The sequence below is a fragment of the Mobula hypostoma genome, chromosome 8 (assembly GCF_963921235.1).
Source record: "Mobula hypostoma chromosome 8, sMobHyp1.1, whole genome shotgun sequence".
In the NCBI taxonomy this organism is placed as follows: Eukaryota; Metazoa; Chordata; class Chondrichthyes; order Myliobatiformes; family Myliobatidae; genus Mobula; species Mobula hypostoma.
This window is the reverse complement of record NC_086104.1, coordinates 149,004,941-149,017,662: the sequence shown is the minus strand read 5'-3', so window position 1 is coordinate 149,017,662 and position 12,722 is coordinate 149,004,941. Positions and strand designations below refer to the sequence as shown.

The 12,722-nt window shown below is 43.3% G+C and overlaps 1 protein-coding gene across 2 annotated transcripts in view; it reads right to left on the bottom strand.

Moving 5' to 3' along the window:
- LOC134351038 (protein transport protein Sec24C-like) overlaps positions 1-12,722 on the bottom strand; it is an 80,190-nt gene that overhangs the window by 37,968 nt on the left and 29,500 nt on the right. For both annotated transcript variants that reach the window (XM_063057029.1, XM_063057028.1), the window contains 3 exons: positions 11,616-11,754; positions 8,378-8,493; positions 4,434-4,558 (listed from right to left, as the gene is read on the bottom strand). In XM_063057029.1, the coding sequence (XP_062913099.1) occupies positions 4,434-4,558; positions 8,378-8,493; positions 11,616-11,754 (380 nt within the window). The remainder of the gene's footprint in view (positions 1-4,433; positions 4,559-8,377; positions 8,494-11,615; positions 11,755-12,722) is intronic.

Sequence of the window (12,722 nt, the reverse complement as noted above, 5' to 3'; positions counted from 1 at the left end):
CTTAGCCCACTGCTCTACTGTCTCTATACCCATGACTGTGTGGCTAGGCATAGCTCAAATACCATCTATAAATTTGCTGATGATACAACCATTGTTGGTAGAATCTCAGATGGAGACGAGAGGGCATACAGGAGCGAGATATGCCAACTGGTAGAGTGGTGTCGCAGCAACAACCTGGCACTCAATGTCAGTAAGACGGAAGAGCTGATTGTGGACTTCAGGAAGGGTAAGATGAAGGAACACATACCAATTCTCATAGAGGGATCAGAAGTGGAGAGAGTGAGCAGTTTCAAGTTCCTGGGTGTCAAGATCTCTGAGGATCTAACCTGGTCCCAACATATTGATGTAGTCATAAAGAAGGCAAGACAGCAGCTATACTTTATTAGCAGTTTGAAAAGATTTGGCATGTCAACAAATACACTCAAAAACTTCTATAGATGTACCGTGAAGAGCATTCTGACAGGCTGCATCACTGTCTGGTATGGAGGGGCTACTGCACAGGACCAAAAGAAGCTGCAGAAGGTTGTAAATCTAGTTAGCTCCATCTTGGGTACTAGCCTACAAAGTACCCAGGACATCTTCAAGGAGCTGTGTCTCAGAAAGGCAGCATCTATTATTAAGGACCTCCAGCACCCAGAGCATGCCCTTTTCTCGCTGTTACCATCAGGTAGGAGGTACAGAAGCATGAAGGCACACACTCAGCAATTCAGGAACAGGTTCTTCCCCTCTGCCATCCGATTCCTAAATGGACAGTGAACCTGTGAACACCACCTCACTTTTTTAATATATTTCTGGTTTTTTTGCACAATTTTTAATCTATTCAATATACGTATACTGTAATTGATTTACTTATTTATCATTATTATTGTTCTTCTTCTTCTATATTATGTATTGTACTGAAGTGCTGCTGCTAAGTTAACAAATTTCACGACACATGCCGGTGATAATAATCCTGATTCTGATTCAATGGAGTATTGCAACCTATTGAAGGGTTTCACAGTGTACATATAGTTCAAAACTCAGGTGTGCTCTGTAAACTCTAGCGTAGAAACCTTGGGGCAACCCAACTTCAGTTGTATCCAAGACTTCACGTGCAGGTACTTCAGTGAGATAGATGATGTTAGTGGGGATAATGGGATCTATGAGTGATGGATAATTGTGGACAGGTTAAAGGTTGGTGTTTCGGGGGGTGACACGACTATTGGGAAACGATGGAGGGACCAGACAGCAAATCTGGAGTGGTGCCCCTAAGGCAGCTGGATCCTTCCAGCAGCTCCTGCAGCCAAGCTGGTGCCAAACGTATTGCTTCATAAAGCTTTACATGGTGAGGCCAAAAGGGGGATCTTGACGACTGGACATCTCAGGATCTCCATACCTTCCCGCCCAGGCTTATGATGATGATCATTGCCCATTATCCTTCAAGATAGATGGATGCCAACCAATGCAGAAAACCAAATAATTACAAAGGGGTCACGGTCTTTTTCTTGGCTATGGGAAGGTGTAGGCTGACTTGCCAGATATCCAGTTCACCACATGGCTGGAAAACACAGGTTATCACAAGTGTGCCCAACACGAGGCATTCCCAAGGTAACTTGATCCAAGTCCCAATGCTAGGCTCCAAAAGGAAAAGAATAGAATAGAACTTTATTGTCATTGCTCAAAACAACAAGATTGCAGTGTTACTCCAGTCCATACAAAAACAGATATTTACAATGCATGCGCTACACTTAATTTTTTAAAATCCCATAATTAAGTGCAACAGGCGACTTTGATAGTCCATATCACTCAAAGGCCAGATCATTTGGCATGACACTCTCCATGGGAGGTGTGGAATTTGCAGCGTGGAAAGGGTTAAAATGGTGTGCTAACAGAACAGAGCGCAGATACTCTGTACAGCCTTTCCTATGTGTGGAGGTTCAGCAAAGGTAACAGTCAAAGTGATAAGGTGACAGAAACCGTGTGCAGACATAGTGCAGTCACCCAGGCTGAACACAGCTCTAGGAAGCCTTGTACATCCTTTTTGTTCCAGCCTGGAAACCCAAGTCACCAAGTACATCAAGACAAGATAAAAAAGCAGACAAAGGATTCTGGGGCAACACTTACTATTGGACAGTTATTTTACTAATTCTCAAGTATTATTGGCCTTTAACGCGTAGATTTTTAGTGGTATTAGCGTTTGAAATATGCATTACCAAAGGGGATAACTTCAATCTGCTTCACTTTCCCCATCTTGAAATATTTCCACAACCAATGGACTCACTTTCAAGGACTTTTCATCTCAAGTTCTCAATATTTCTTGTTTTCTTTATTATTATTTCCTTCTTTTTGTATTTACACAGCTTGTTGTCTTTTGCACATTGAACACCCAAGTTAGTGAGGTCTTTCATTGATTCTGTTATGGTTATTATTCTATAGATTTATTGAGTATGCCCACAGGAAAATGAATCTCAAGGTTGTATATGGTGACATATATGTACTGTGATAATACATTTACTTTGAACTGTATAGTTACTTAAATATGCCAATGATGAGTACAAATGCTTGTATATGAGTCAATTTTCGTATAAAAATGGTACTTCTTTGTTCAAACTTCATTACAGCACTGTTCTCCTTTTGCACAAGTATTAAGTGATTGAGGAATGAGTGCAAATTGTCAGAGTCTAGTTACATGGCAATGACAACTCGTACTCAAAAGCTCCCAGAGAGATGCAAAGACTGCAGATGATAGAATCTCAAGCAAAAATAAACAGCTGGAGGAACTCAGCCCTCCAAGAGGACCACAAACTTGTCACGGCTTGGAGGTTTGCATGCTTCAATGACCCGGAGAGCTATGCAGGCAGGAGTCAGGGCTTTGTGCGTTGGCTCTTGGTAGAGTCACCCACGCCAAACAGGTCAAAGGGTAGAGGCCAGAGTAAGAGTAGTCCACTGGTCCTCCAGGCTTGGGAGTTAAGCTCAGGGCTAACAACCCTGACTGGTAAAGCAAAACTGTTACAGAAACAGCAGTGAAGAATCCTTCTACATTTGAGTGTGACGGTACTCCTGAGTCTCCACCCAGGACTTGCAGGACGGACAGTGGTGAAAACTGAGCTACTGACATGATGAAGGAATCGCTGAACACCGCCAGAGATAGAAGGCCTTCATTGCTGCCCTAAACACTAGCAGTGTAATGGGCAGTAGAAACGGGAGGATCTCAGTGGGTAAGGAAGCATCGTGCTGGGAAATGGACTGCTGACATTTCAAGTCCAGATCCTTCTGCCACCCAGATGAATTTACTGATGCAGAATAACATGGAAACCAGTGTCATTCTGCAAATAGACACAGCTTTTGAACTGCATAAGGCATCCGTTAGTCTCGCAAGACCATGGATCTGTGCCTGGAAAGTCTTCACTCTCCAGGGCGCAGGCCTGGGCAAGGTTGTATGGAAGACCAGCAGTTGCTCATGCTGCAAGTCTCCCCTCTCCACGACACCGATGTTGTCCAAGGGAAGGGCATTAGGACCCATACAGCTTGGCACCAGTGTCGTCGCAGAGCACTGTGTGGTTATGTGCCTTGCTCAAGGACGTTGCCTCGGCTGGGGCTCGAACTCACGACCTTCAGGTCATTAGTCCAATGCTTTAACCACTTGGCCACGTGCCCACAAACTGCATAATACTGGAATAACATTGTGAAACTGAATTTCAAGAGATTTTTTCATCTCAGTTTATTTTGATATGAGTAAACAAATATTAATTTCTAAGGTTTCTACAAATGATGAGATACTTTTGACACATCCCACATGTTCTGTTCATTTCACATTGTTATGTTTTGTAATTTCAAAACGTTAAACTAATTCAAAGGAAGATGCGGGAGTCCAAAATGTGAGTCTAACTTCGAGTTTACTTTTAGCAAGGCACGCACGTATCACATGGTAACGTGATGACATGTGCAATTCACATATTTATACATATAACCTGTTATGAATTCCCTCAAGAGGACCACAACCTTGACGTAGGTTTTGGAGGTTTGCGTGCCTCAATGACCCAGAGAGTTACGTTCGCTGGAGTCAGGGCCTTGTTCTTTGGCTCTTGGTAGGGTCACTCATACCAAACAGGTTGAAGGGTAGAGGCCAGATTAAGAGTGGTCCACCGGTCCTCCAGGTTTGGAGTTCAGTTCAGAGCTAACAACCCTGGCTAGTCAAAAAACAATTGTTACAAAAACAGCAATGAAGAATCCTTCTGTACAGACAGAGATGGAAGACTTTCATTGCTGTACTAAACCCCAGCGGCATAACGGGCAGGTACTTGTAATAAATTATTTAAGCAAACAAGGTGTGGGTAGGTGAGTAGGGGTGTGGGTATGTGCGCGCGCGCCTATGTGCATGTGTACGCACATAGGCAGAGTCTGCACCTTAGGCTGTGTTCAGTCAGCACAAGTGGACACGGTTGGCCACCTACCTTGGTAAACGTTGTACCACCTTCTTCAGCTCACCACAGATTAAAGCAAGCAAGCCACTCCTCACCGCCTTGTATGATACATCGATCATGAAAATGAATCCCACTAAACTTGAGCCTCGATCGTTCTGAATAGGTAATATAAAGAGGAGATTTTAAAAATTATTTTTAAATAATTAATCCCATAGAACGCAACCAATTACTCAGCTTCTGTTCATGGGGATCAGCGCTTCAACGAAAAAAAATCTATAGCAAATGCAGTCAGCTGTGTACTAGAAATACTGTTTTTAAGCTCCAACTGGATCAGAATCAGAATCAGATTTAATATCACCAGCATATGTCACGAAATTTGTTAACTTAGCAGCAGCAGTACAAAGCAATACATGATAATATAGAATTTAGCCAAGATTTTGCACTCACAGAGGGCAGCAAAGTTTGCAAACTGGCCTGAGCCAAGTGTATTGTCATTTAACTATATACATGCATATTGTCAAACGAGACAACGTTTCTCCGAACCACGGTATAAAGCACAGTAGTACCCAGAACACACAATAACTTAGGATAGTAAGAATTAAATCTACAAATAGATTATATATAGATAAGCAAAACAAAGTGCATAAATTAAGTATTGTAGGGTACAGTACAAATTATCCAGTGACACTTCGAATGTGATGCAGCAGTGAGTTCAGAAGTCTAATGGCCTGAAGGAAAAAACTGTTTCCCATCCTGACCGTTCTTGTTTTTATGTATCGGAGTCTCCTGTCTGATGGTAGAAAGTCAAAGAGGATGCTGGATGGATGGGTGGGATCCTCAGTAATACTGAGGGCCCTGCATATGCAGCGCTTCCTGAGAAATGTCCCTAAAAGGCGGGAGGAGAAGATGGCAGTGCACGCAGCTCTCCGGTGAAATGATATCATATCTGTAAGTAGGACGCCGTGCACAATTCTGATTTGATGAAGACAGATGTAAGAAGCAGAGGAACATCTGGAGAAATTTCTGAAATGCCCGGTTCGCTGCTGTTGCTACTGTGCGATCGAGAATCTCCGGAGGGAAGGCCCCAAAATCCCCGGCTTTGCCTGCTGCTGGCGACCAAGGCTGAGGTCGAAGCGTTCGGCAGAGATGGCGCTCGGTACTCGGTGTCGGAGGGCTGATCAGAGCTCGAAGTTTTCAGACGACTCAGAGTCGGACTGTGGTTGGGTATGGCAGGGAGAGTTTTCTTCCTTCTCCCGTCTGCGTGAGACGTGGGACTTTCGAGAGACTTTGAACTTTTTTACTGTGCCATGGCCTGTTCTTCATCAAGTTATGGTATCGTTGCACTGTTGTAACTATATGTTATAATTATGTGGTTTTTGTTAGTTTTTCAGTCTTGGTCTGTCCTGTGTTTTGTGATATCACACCGGAGGAATAATGTATCATTTCTTAATGCATGCATTACTAAATGACAATAAAAGAGGACCGCGTGTCCTCATAATCTAATCTAATCTAATGGATGATAGGGAGGCCCCTATGATCCTCTCAGCCGCTCTCACAGTCCTGTGAGGGACTTCCGGTCCAAAGCTCTGCTGCTCCTGTTCTAGATGCAGCTTGGCAGGAGCGGTTCTCATTCAAATAAATGTCAGTTTGCAGAGGGCTAGGAAACACATTGAACCTGTGGATGAAGGATCTGAAAAGTACAGTCAAACGGAAAAAAGGAGATAAGTTGTCTCTACTATGTTGGCTGAAAATCTGTCGTTGCCTCCGAAGGTCTTCATGGCTGCCTCAGAAGCAGAGTGCTGTCCAGACATGATAATGTCAGTGGAACATCAGGTGCAACACTACAGCAATAAAACTCCTGAAACCATGTCCCCTAAACTAATATTCAATAGATTTCTACAGATTTCTAGCAGGTTTCTACAGATGTACCATGGAGAACATTCTAATTGTTCTGGTAGGGTGGGGGAGGGGGTCGCGGGGTGCTACTGCACAGGATTGAAATAAGCTGCAGAGACTTGTAAACTTAGTCAGAATCAGAATCAGGTTTATTATCACCGGCATGTGACGTGAAATTTGTTAACTTAGCAGCAGCAGTTCAATGCAATACATAATATAGAAGAAAAAAAATAAAACAAAATAATAAAAGTAAATAAGTAAAAGTATACAAATATTGAATAGATTAAAAATTGTGCAAAAAAACAGAAATACTGTATATTTAAAAAGAGAGATAGTGCCCAAGCATTCAATGTCCATTTAGGAATCGGGTGGCAGAGGGGAAGAAGCTGTTCCTGAATTGCTGAGTGTGTGCCTTCATGCTTCTGTATCTCCTACCTGACGGTAACAGTGAGAAAAGGGCATGCCCTGGGTGCTGGAGGTGCTTAATAATGGACACTTCCTTTCTGAGACACTGCTCCTTGAAGATACACTGGATACTTTGTAGGCTAGTACCCAAGATGGAGCCGACTAAATTTACAACCCTCTGCAGCTTCTTTCGGTCCTGTGCAGTAGCTCCCCCTCCAATACCAGACAGTGATGCAGCCTGTCAGAATACTCGCCACGGTACATCCATGGAAATTTTTGAGTGTATTTGTTGACATACCAAATCTCTTCAAACTCCTAATGAAGTATAGCCGCTGTCTTGCCTTCTTTATAACTGCATCGATATGTTGGGACCAGGTTAGATCCTCAGAGATCTTGACACCCAGGAACTTGAAACTGCCCACTCTCTCCACTTTGATCCCTCTATGAGGATTGGTATGTGTTCCTTCATCTCACCCTTCCTGAAGTCCACAATCAGCTCTTTTGTCTTACTGACGTTGAGTGCCAGGTTGTTGCTGCAGCACCACTCCACCGGTTGGTCAGCTCCATCATGGGCACTAACTTCTGTAGTATCCAGGATATCTTCAAGGAACAATGCCTCAGAAAGGCAACATCCAACGTTAAGGATCCCCACCACCCAAGACACACCCTCTTCTCATTGCTACCATCAGGAAGAAGGTACAGGAGCCTGAAGGTACATACTCAAGGATTCAGGAACAGCTTCTTTCCCTCTAAAATCCAATTTCTGAATGGATATTGAACCTACGAACACTACCTCACTACTTTTTTTTGCACTACTTATTTAGCTGTTTAGTATCTTCATTCATACTGTAATTCACTGCTTTTATTCTCTGTTATTATGCACTACATTGTGCTGCTGCAGCAAAGCCAACAAAACTCAGGACATGGGCCGGTAATATTAAATCTGATTCTCATTCTGATTGAATTAGAATTCATGGCTTCACCGTGATATTATTTTTAAATCTATGTCACAACTCTTGTTGGGATGGGAGCCTCTTCCTGATTTGCCAGCTGCTGTCCTCTGCGCCACATCTCTCGCTGTATAACATCATGTACGTGATGCACTATCAATTACTGCAAAAGACTGGAAGTAGGGTAAATACAGCAAGGCTTTTATTCGCAGTAAAATGTGACCTCCTCCATGCTGAGTGTCTGCCCTGGACTGAGAGGAGGAGCAATGGCGCAATCGCCTTTATTCAGGGATCTGTGGGAGAAGCCACAGGAGCAGTCAACAGAGGGGCGTGTCCAGACAGGTAACCCAGTTACAACATATATATATGGTTTACCACAGTACAAGAGTTGGGACATTATCTAAAGATAAAGATTTGCTGCATTTGTCACAAGTACCTCAAAACATTGAAACGTACAGTGAAGCACGTTGTTTATGTCAATGATCGACAGCCCGAATATGTGCTGAGCCGGCAAGTATATCAGGTGCTAACATAACATGCCCATGATATACTAACCCCAATTCACATGTTTTTGAAATGTGGGAGGAAACCGGAGCACCCCGGGGAAACCCACGCTGTCACGGGGGAGCGGAGAAACTCCTCGTAGGCAGCAACAGGAATTGACCGCCGATTGCCAACCACTGGCGCTCAGCAGCAGATTCCCACGGACCCCATGTATCTTACCTTGCTTTGCTGTTCTGGTAACAGGAACTCATAGGAGCCCAGAGATAACTCCGGCCTACTAAGCCGATCAGCCCGCTTCCCGCTGTAGTCAACGGGGTGAAAGTAGTGGTCCGGTACTAGTCCAAAAGAAAAGAGAGAGAGCCAGCAACATCAAACAGTTAATTTCATCCCAGAACACCAGAAAACACCAATGCAAGCACAAAACATTCACACTTATGATGCATAGCCTAGTTAGTATGGTTATGACGTAGTCAGTATATGCTGAGTAATAACTTCTGTATTCCCTCCAAAGTCATGCAAGTACAGCACTAAAACAGGCCCTTTGGCCCATCTAGTCTGGGCCGAACCATTTAAACTACCCACTCCCATCGACCTGCATCGATGTCCCTACCATCCATGTACCTACCTAAACTTCTCTTAAACATTGGAATCAAGCTCGCGTGCATCATTTGCACTGGCAGCTTATTCCACACCCTCACGACCCTCTGAGTGAAGATGTTTCCCCTCATGTTCCCCTTAAGATTTTCACCTTTCACCCTTAACCCATGACCTTTGGTTGAGGTCCCTCAATAGAAAAAGCCTGCTTACATTTACCCTATCTATACCCCTCATAATTTTGTATAGCTCTATCAAAGTCCTTCATTAAAGCTCTATAGATGTATTTCTCCCAAGTATTCATGTACAATATGTGAGCATAACCTTTGTTACCCATGTCAAATGTCCCAGAGATGGTGACACAGCAGCAGTGTGAGTGGTGAAGATGCTCCTACAGTTCTGTTGGGGAGGGAGTTTGAATATTTAGACCCAGCAACAACAAAGGAATGGCAATATACTTCCAAGACAGGATATCATGAGACTTTTGAGGGAAACATGCTGCTTTTTTGCCTTTCTTGGTGATAGAGGTCACAGATTTTTGAGGTGCTGTTGGAGTAGCCTAGGTAAATGGCTGCGAAATATTTGTGGATAGTACTCACAGCAGCCATTGTGCATGGATGCTGGAAGGAGTGAGGCCTAATTTGGAGTATTGTGTGCCATTTTGGTCACCTGCCTATAGGAAAGATGTAAATAAGGTTGAAAGAGTACAGAGAAAATTCACAAGGAGGACCTGAGTTATAAGTAAAGATTGAATAGGTTAGGTCTTTATTCCTTAGAACATAGAAGATGGAGAGGAGATCTGATAGAGGGATACTATACTATGAGGGGTATAGATAGGGTAAATGCAAGCAGGCTTTTTCCACTGAGGTTGTGTGGGACTACAACCAGAGTTCATGGGTTAAGGGTGAAAGGTGAGAAGTTTAAGGGAACATGAGGGGAAACTTTTTCACTCAGAGGACTGAGAGAGTGTGGGATGAGCTGCCAGCACAAGTGGTGCATGCGAGCTTGATTTCAATGTTTAAGAGAAGTTTGGATAGGTACAAGGATGGTAGGGGTATGGTCCTGGTGCAGGTCGAAGGGAGTAGACAGTTTAAATGGCTCAGCACGGACTAGATGGGCTGAAGAGCCTGTTTCTGTGCTGTACTTTTGTATGATTATGACTGAATAAGGCAGATGGGAAAGACCATACTCCTTCAACTGATCAATAGCAGCAGAGTGAGAGCAAGTTGAGAAAGTGTGTACACAATTCCTTAGTTCAAACTTCTAAGTAATTTTATTATCAAAGTACGTATACAGTACCGTGCAAAAGCCTTAGGCACATATATATAACTAGGGTGCCTAAGACGTTTGCAAGTACTGTAATTGTCAATGTGGAGCGGACAGCGGGTTTGTAAATCCGGTGGGAGCAAAGGATGTTGGGAATGGCGAGGTTGGAGCACCACAGGAGGGGTGTGGGACAGGTGGCAGAGAAAGAGTGCCGGGGAGGGGGGGGGGTGCGGGTGTAGGCACACCCAGCCCTGAGACACCAGGCAAGGTCACTTATTTGCAAACAGGTGGTTTATTTGTCATGACAATGTCTCTCTAGTGCTTCCCGCTCCTTCCCCTCTCCCTTCTCCAAATGATGATTCCCCTCTCCCTGCCTCCTTCCCACTCTCAGTCCACAATAAAGACTAATAAAGACAGTGCAATACATAAAATTACTACAGTACTGCATCCCTAGCTCTATATTTTATATACACACACACACACACACACCCCCCCCATGACTTTTGCTCAGTACAGTTATGTCACCTTATACTACCCTGAGATCCATCTTCTTGCAGGCACTCACAGTAGAACAAATAAATACAAGAGTCATTTTTTTTTAACTGCACACAAATCTGACATACACTGTGCAAGTACAAAGAAGGAATAATAAATAAATAATACTGATAACATGAATTGTAGAGTCCATGACAGTGAGTCCATCAGTTGTAGAATCAGTTCAGAGATGAGGTGAGTGAAGTTATCCACGCTGGTTCAGGAGCCTGATGATTGAGGGGTAATAACTGTTTCTGAACCTGGCGGTGCGGGACCTGAAGCTCCCGTATCTCCTTCCCAATTGCAGCAGTGAGAGGAGTAGCCTGGATGGTGGAGATCTTGATAGATGTTACCTTCTTGTGGCAGCGCTCCTTGTAGATGTGCTCAATGATGGGGAGGGCTTTTCCTGTCATGGACCAGGCTGTAGCCAAACTTTTTTGAAGACACATGAGCACCAAGTTGCCCATAAGCACCAAGCAGTGCTTCTCCCATTGACAACCATTTCAAAAGTTGGTAGGGTTGTTAAGGAGGCGTATGGTGTGTTGTCTTTCATTAGTTGGGGGATTGGGAACAAGAGCCACAAGGTACTGTTACAGCTATATAAAACCCTGAAAGTCACTTGGAGTATTGTGTTCAGCTCTGGTAATCTCATTATAGGAAGAATGTGGAAGCCTTGGAAAGGGTGCAGAGGAGATTTACCTGGATTAAAGGACATGTCTTATGAGGTTGAAAGAGCTAAGGCTTTCCTCCAAAGAAAAGAGTGATGAGAGGCGATTTAGAAGAGATGTACAAGATGGTAAGTGGCTTGGATTGAGTGGGTAGCCAGAGACCTTTTCCCACAACATAAATGACTAATATGAGGGAGCATAATTTTAACGAGATTGGAGGATAGTATAGAGGGGACGTCAGAGGTAAGTACTTTTTTTTAAACACAGAGAGTAGTCAGTACATGCTGCCAGGGGTGGCGATAGAAGCAGATGCTAATTCACAGTTCTTTCAGAGATATTATCACTCTCCCTCAACAATATCCTTTGTTTAATTAAGAAGAATAGTACTCACTCACCCCATGAAATTCTGTCACAGAATGGACACAGGAAACTATGTCCGTTGTCCAGGAATTGCATCATCGGGCACATGTAGGCCGCACATTTCTCACACTGGACAGGAAGAGTTTCACCGCAGTCCACCAAACGCACAGGACCCTGAAATAACCAAGTTCTAGGCATGACTATAAAATTATGGCAAGGATATTCATTACCTGATCTGCAAAGTGAAGGGGAGATGAACAGGCTTTTGGAGATCGGTGGAAGTCCGAATGTGAAAGAACCCATGATCAGAGAGGACAATACTAAGATGGAAGAGTGAGAAAGAAGGAAAGAGATTCCATCTGAAATGTTGCAAGGGTTCAGATGTCTGGGATTTTTTTCTATCTTTTTGCACTTCTTATTTAACTTTTTAAATATATATACTTATTACTGTAACTCACAGTTTTTATTCTTATGTATTGCATTGTACTGCTGTTGCTTAGCAACAAATTACATTACGTAGACTCTCGGTTGGTCAGGGCATGAAGGGATATGGGGAGAAGGCAGCAGATTGGCGCTGAGAGGGAAATGGATCAGCCATGATGAAATGGCAGAGCAAACTTGATGGGCCAAATGGCCTACTTCTGCTCTTATATCTTATGGTCTCATGGACATGTGCCAGTGATATTAAACCCGATTCTGACTCTGAAGTGCAAGGAGGTGCAAGACTGGGAGAGCTTTATTGTCAATAAGCTATGATAAGTAAATTAAAATATTAATATGTTATGGTATAAGAGAAATACCATTTGAAAATTATATTACTCTATGGTACATTGAAACATGCAGTGAAATGTGTCGTTTGTGTTAACCTAAGGATGTGCTGGAGACAGCCCAAGTGTTGCCAACGTATCATGCCTATAATGTTCAGCAGAACAACAGAGATAACAACAGCAAGAACAAAGCAAGTCAACAACAGCCTGACAAGGTCTCTAATTTAAATATCAACTTCATTGGAAAGGTGCTAATTTTGCTCATAATTAAGTTTTCGGCATCATGGGTAATTAACCTGTCTACAAAATTCAGCAGCTGTGTCACAAAATTATCTCCACAACGCACAGACTCATTTAATAGTATGGGCCTGTCTC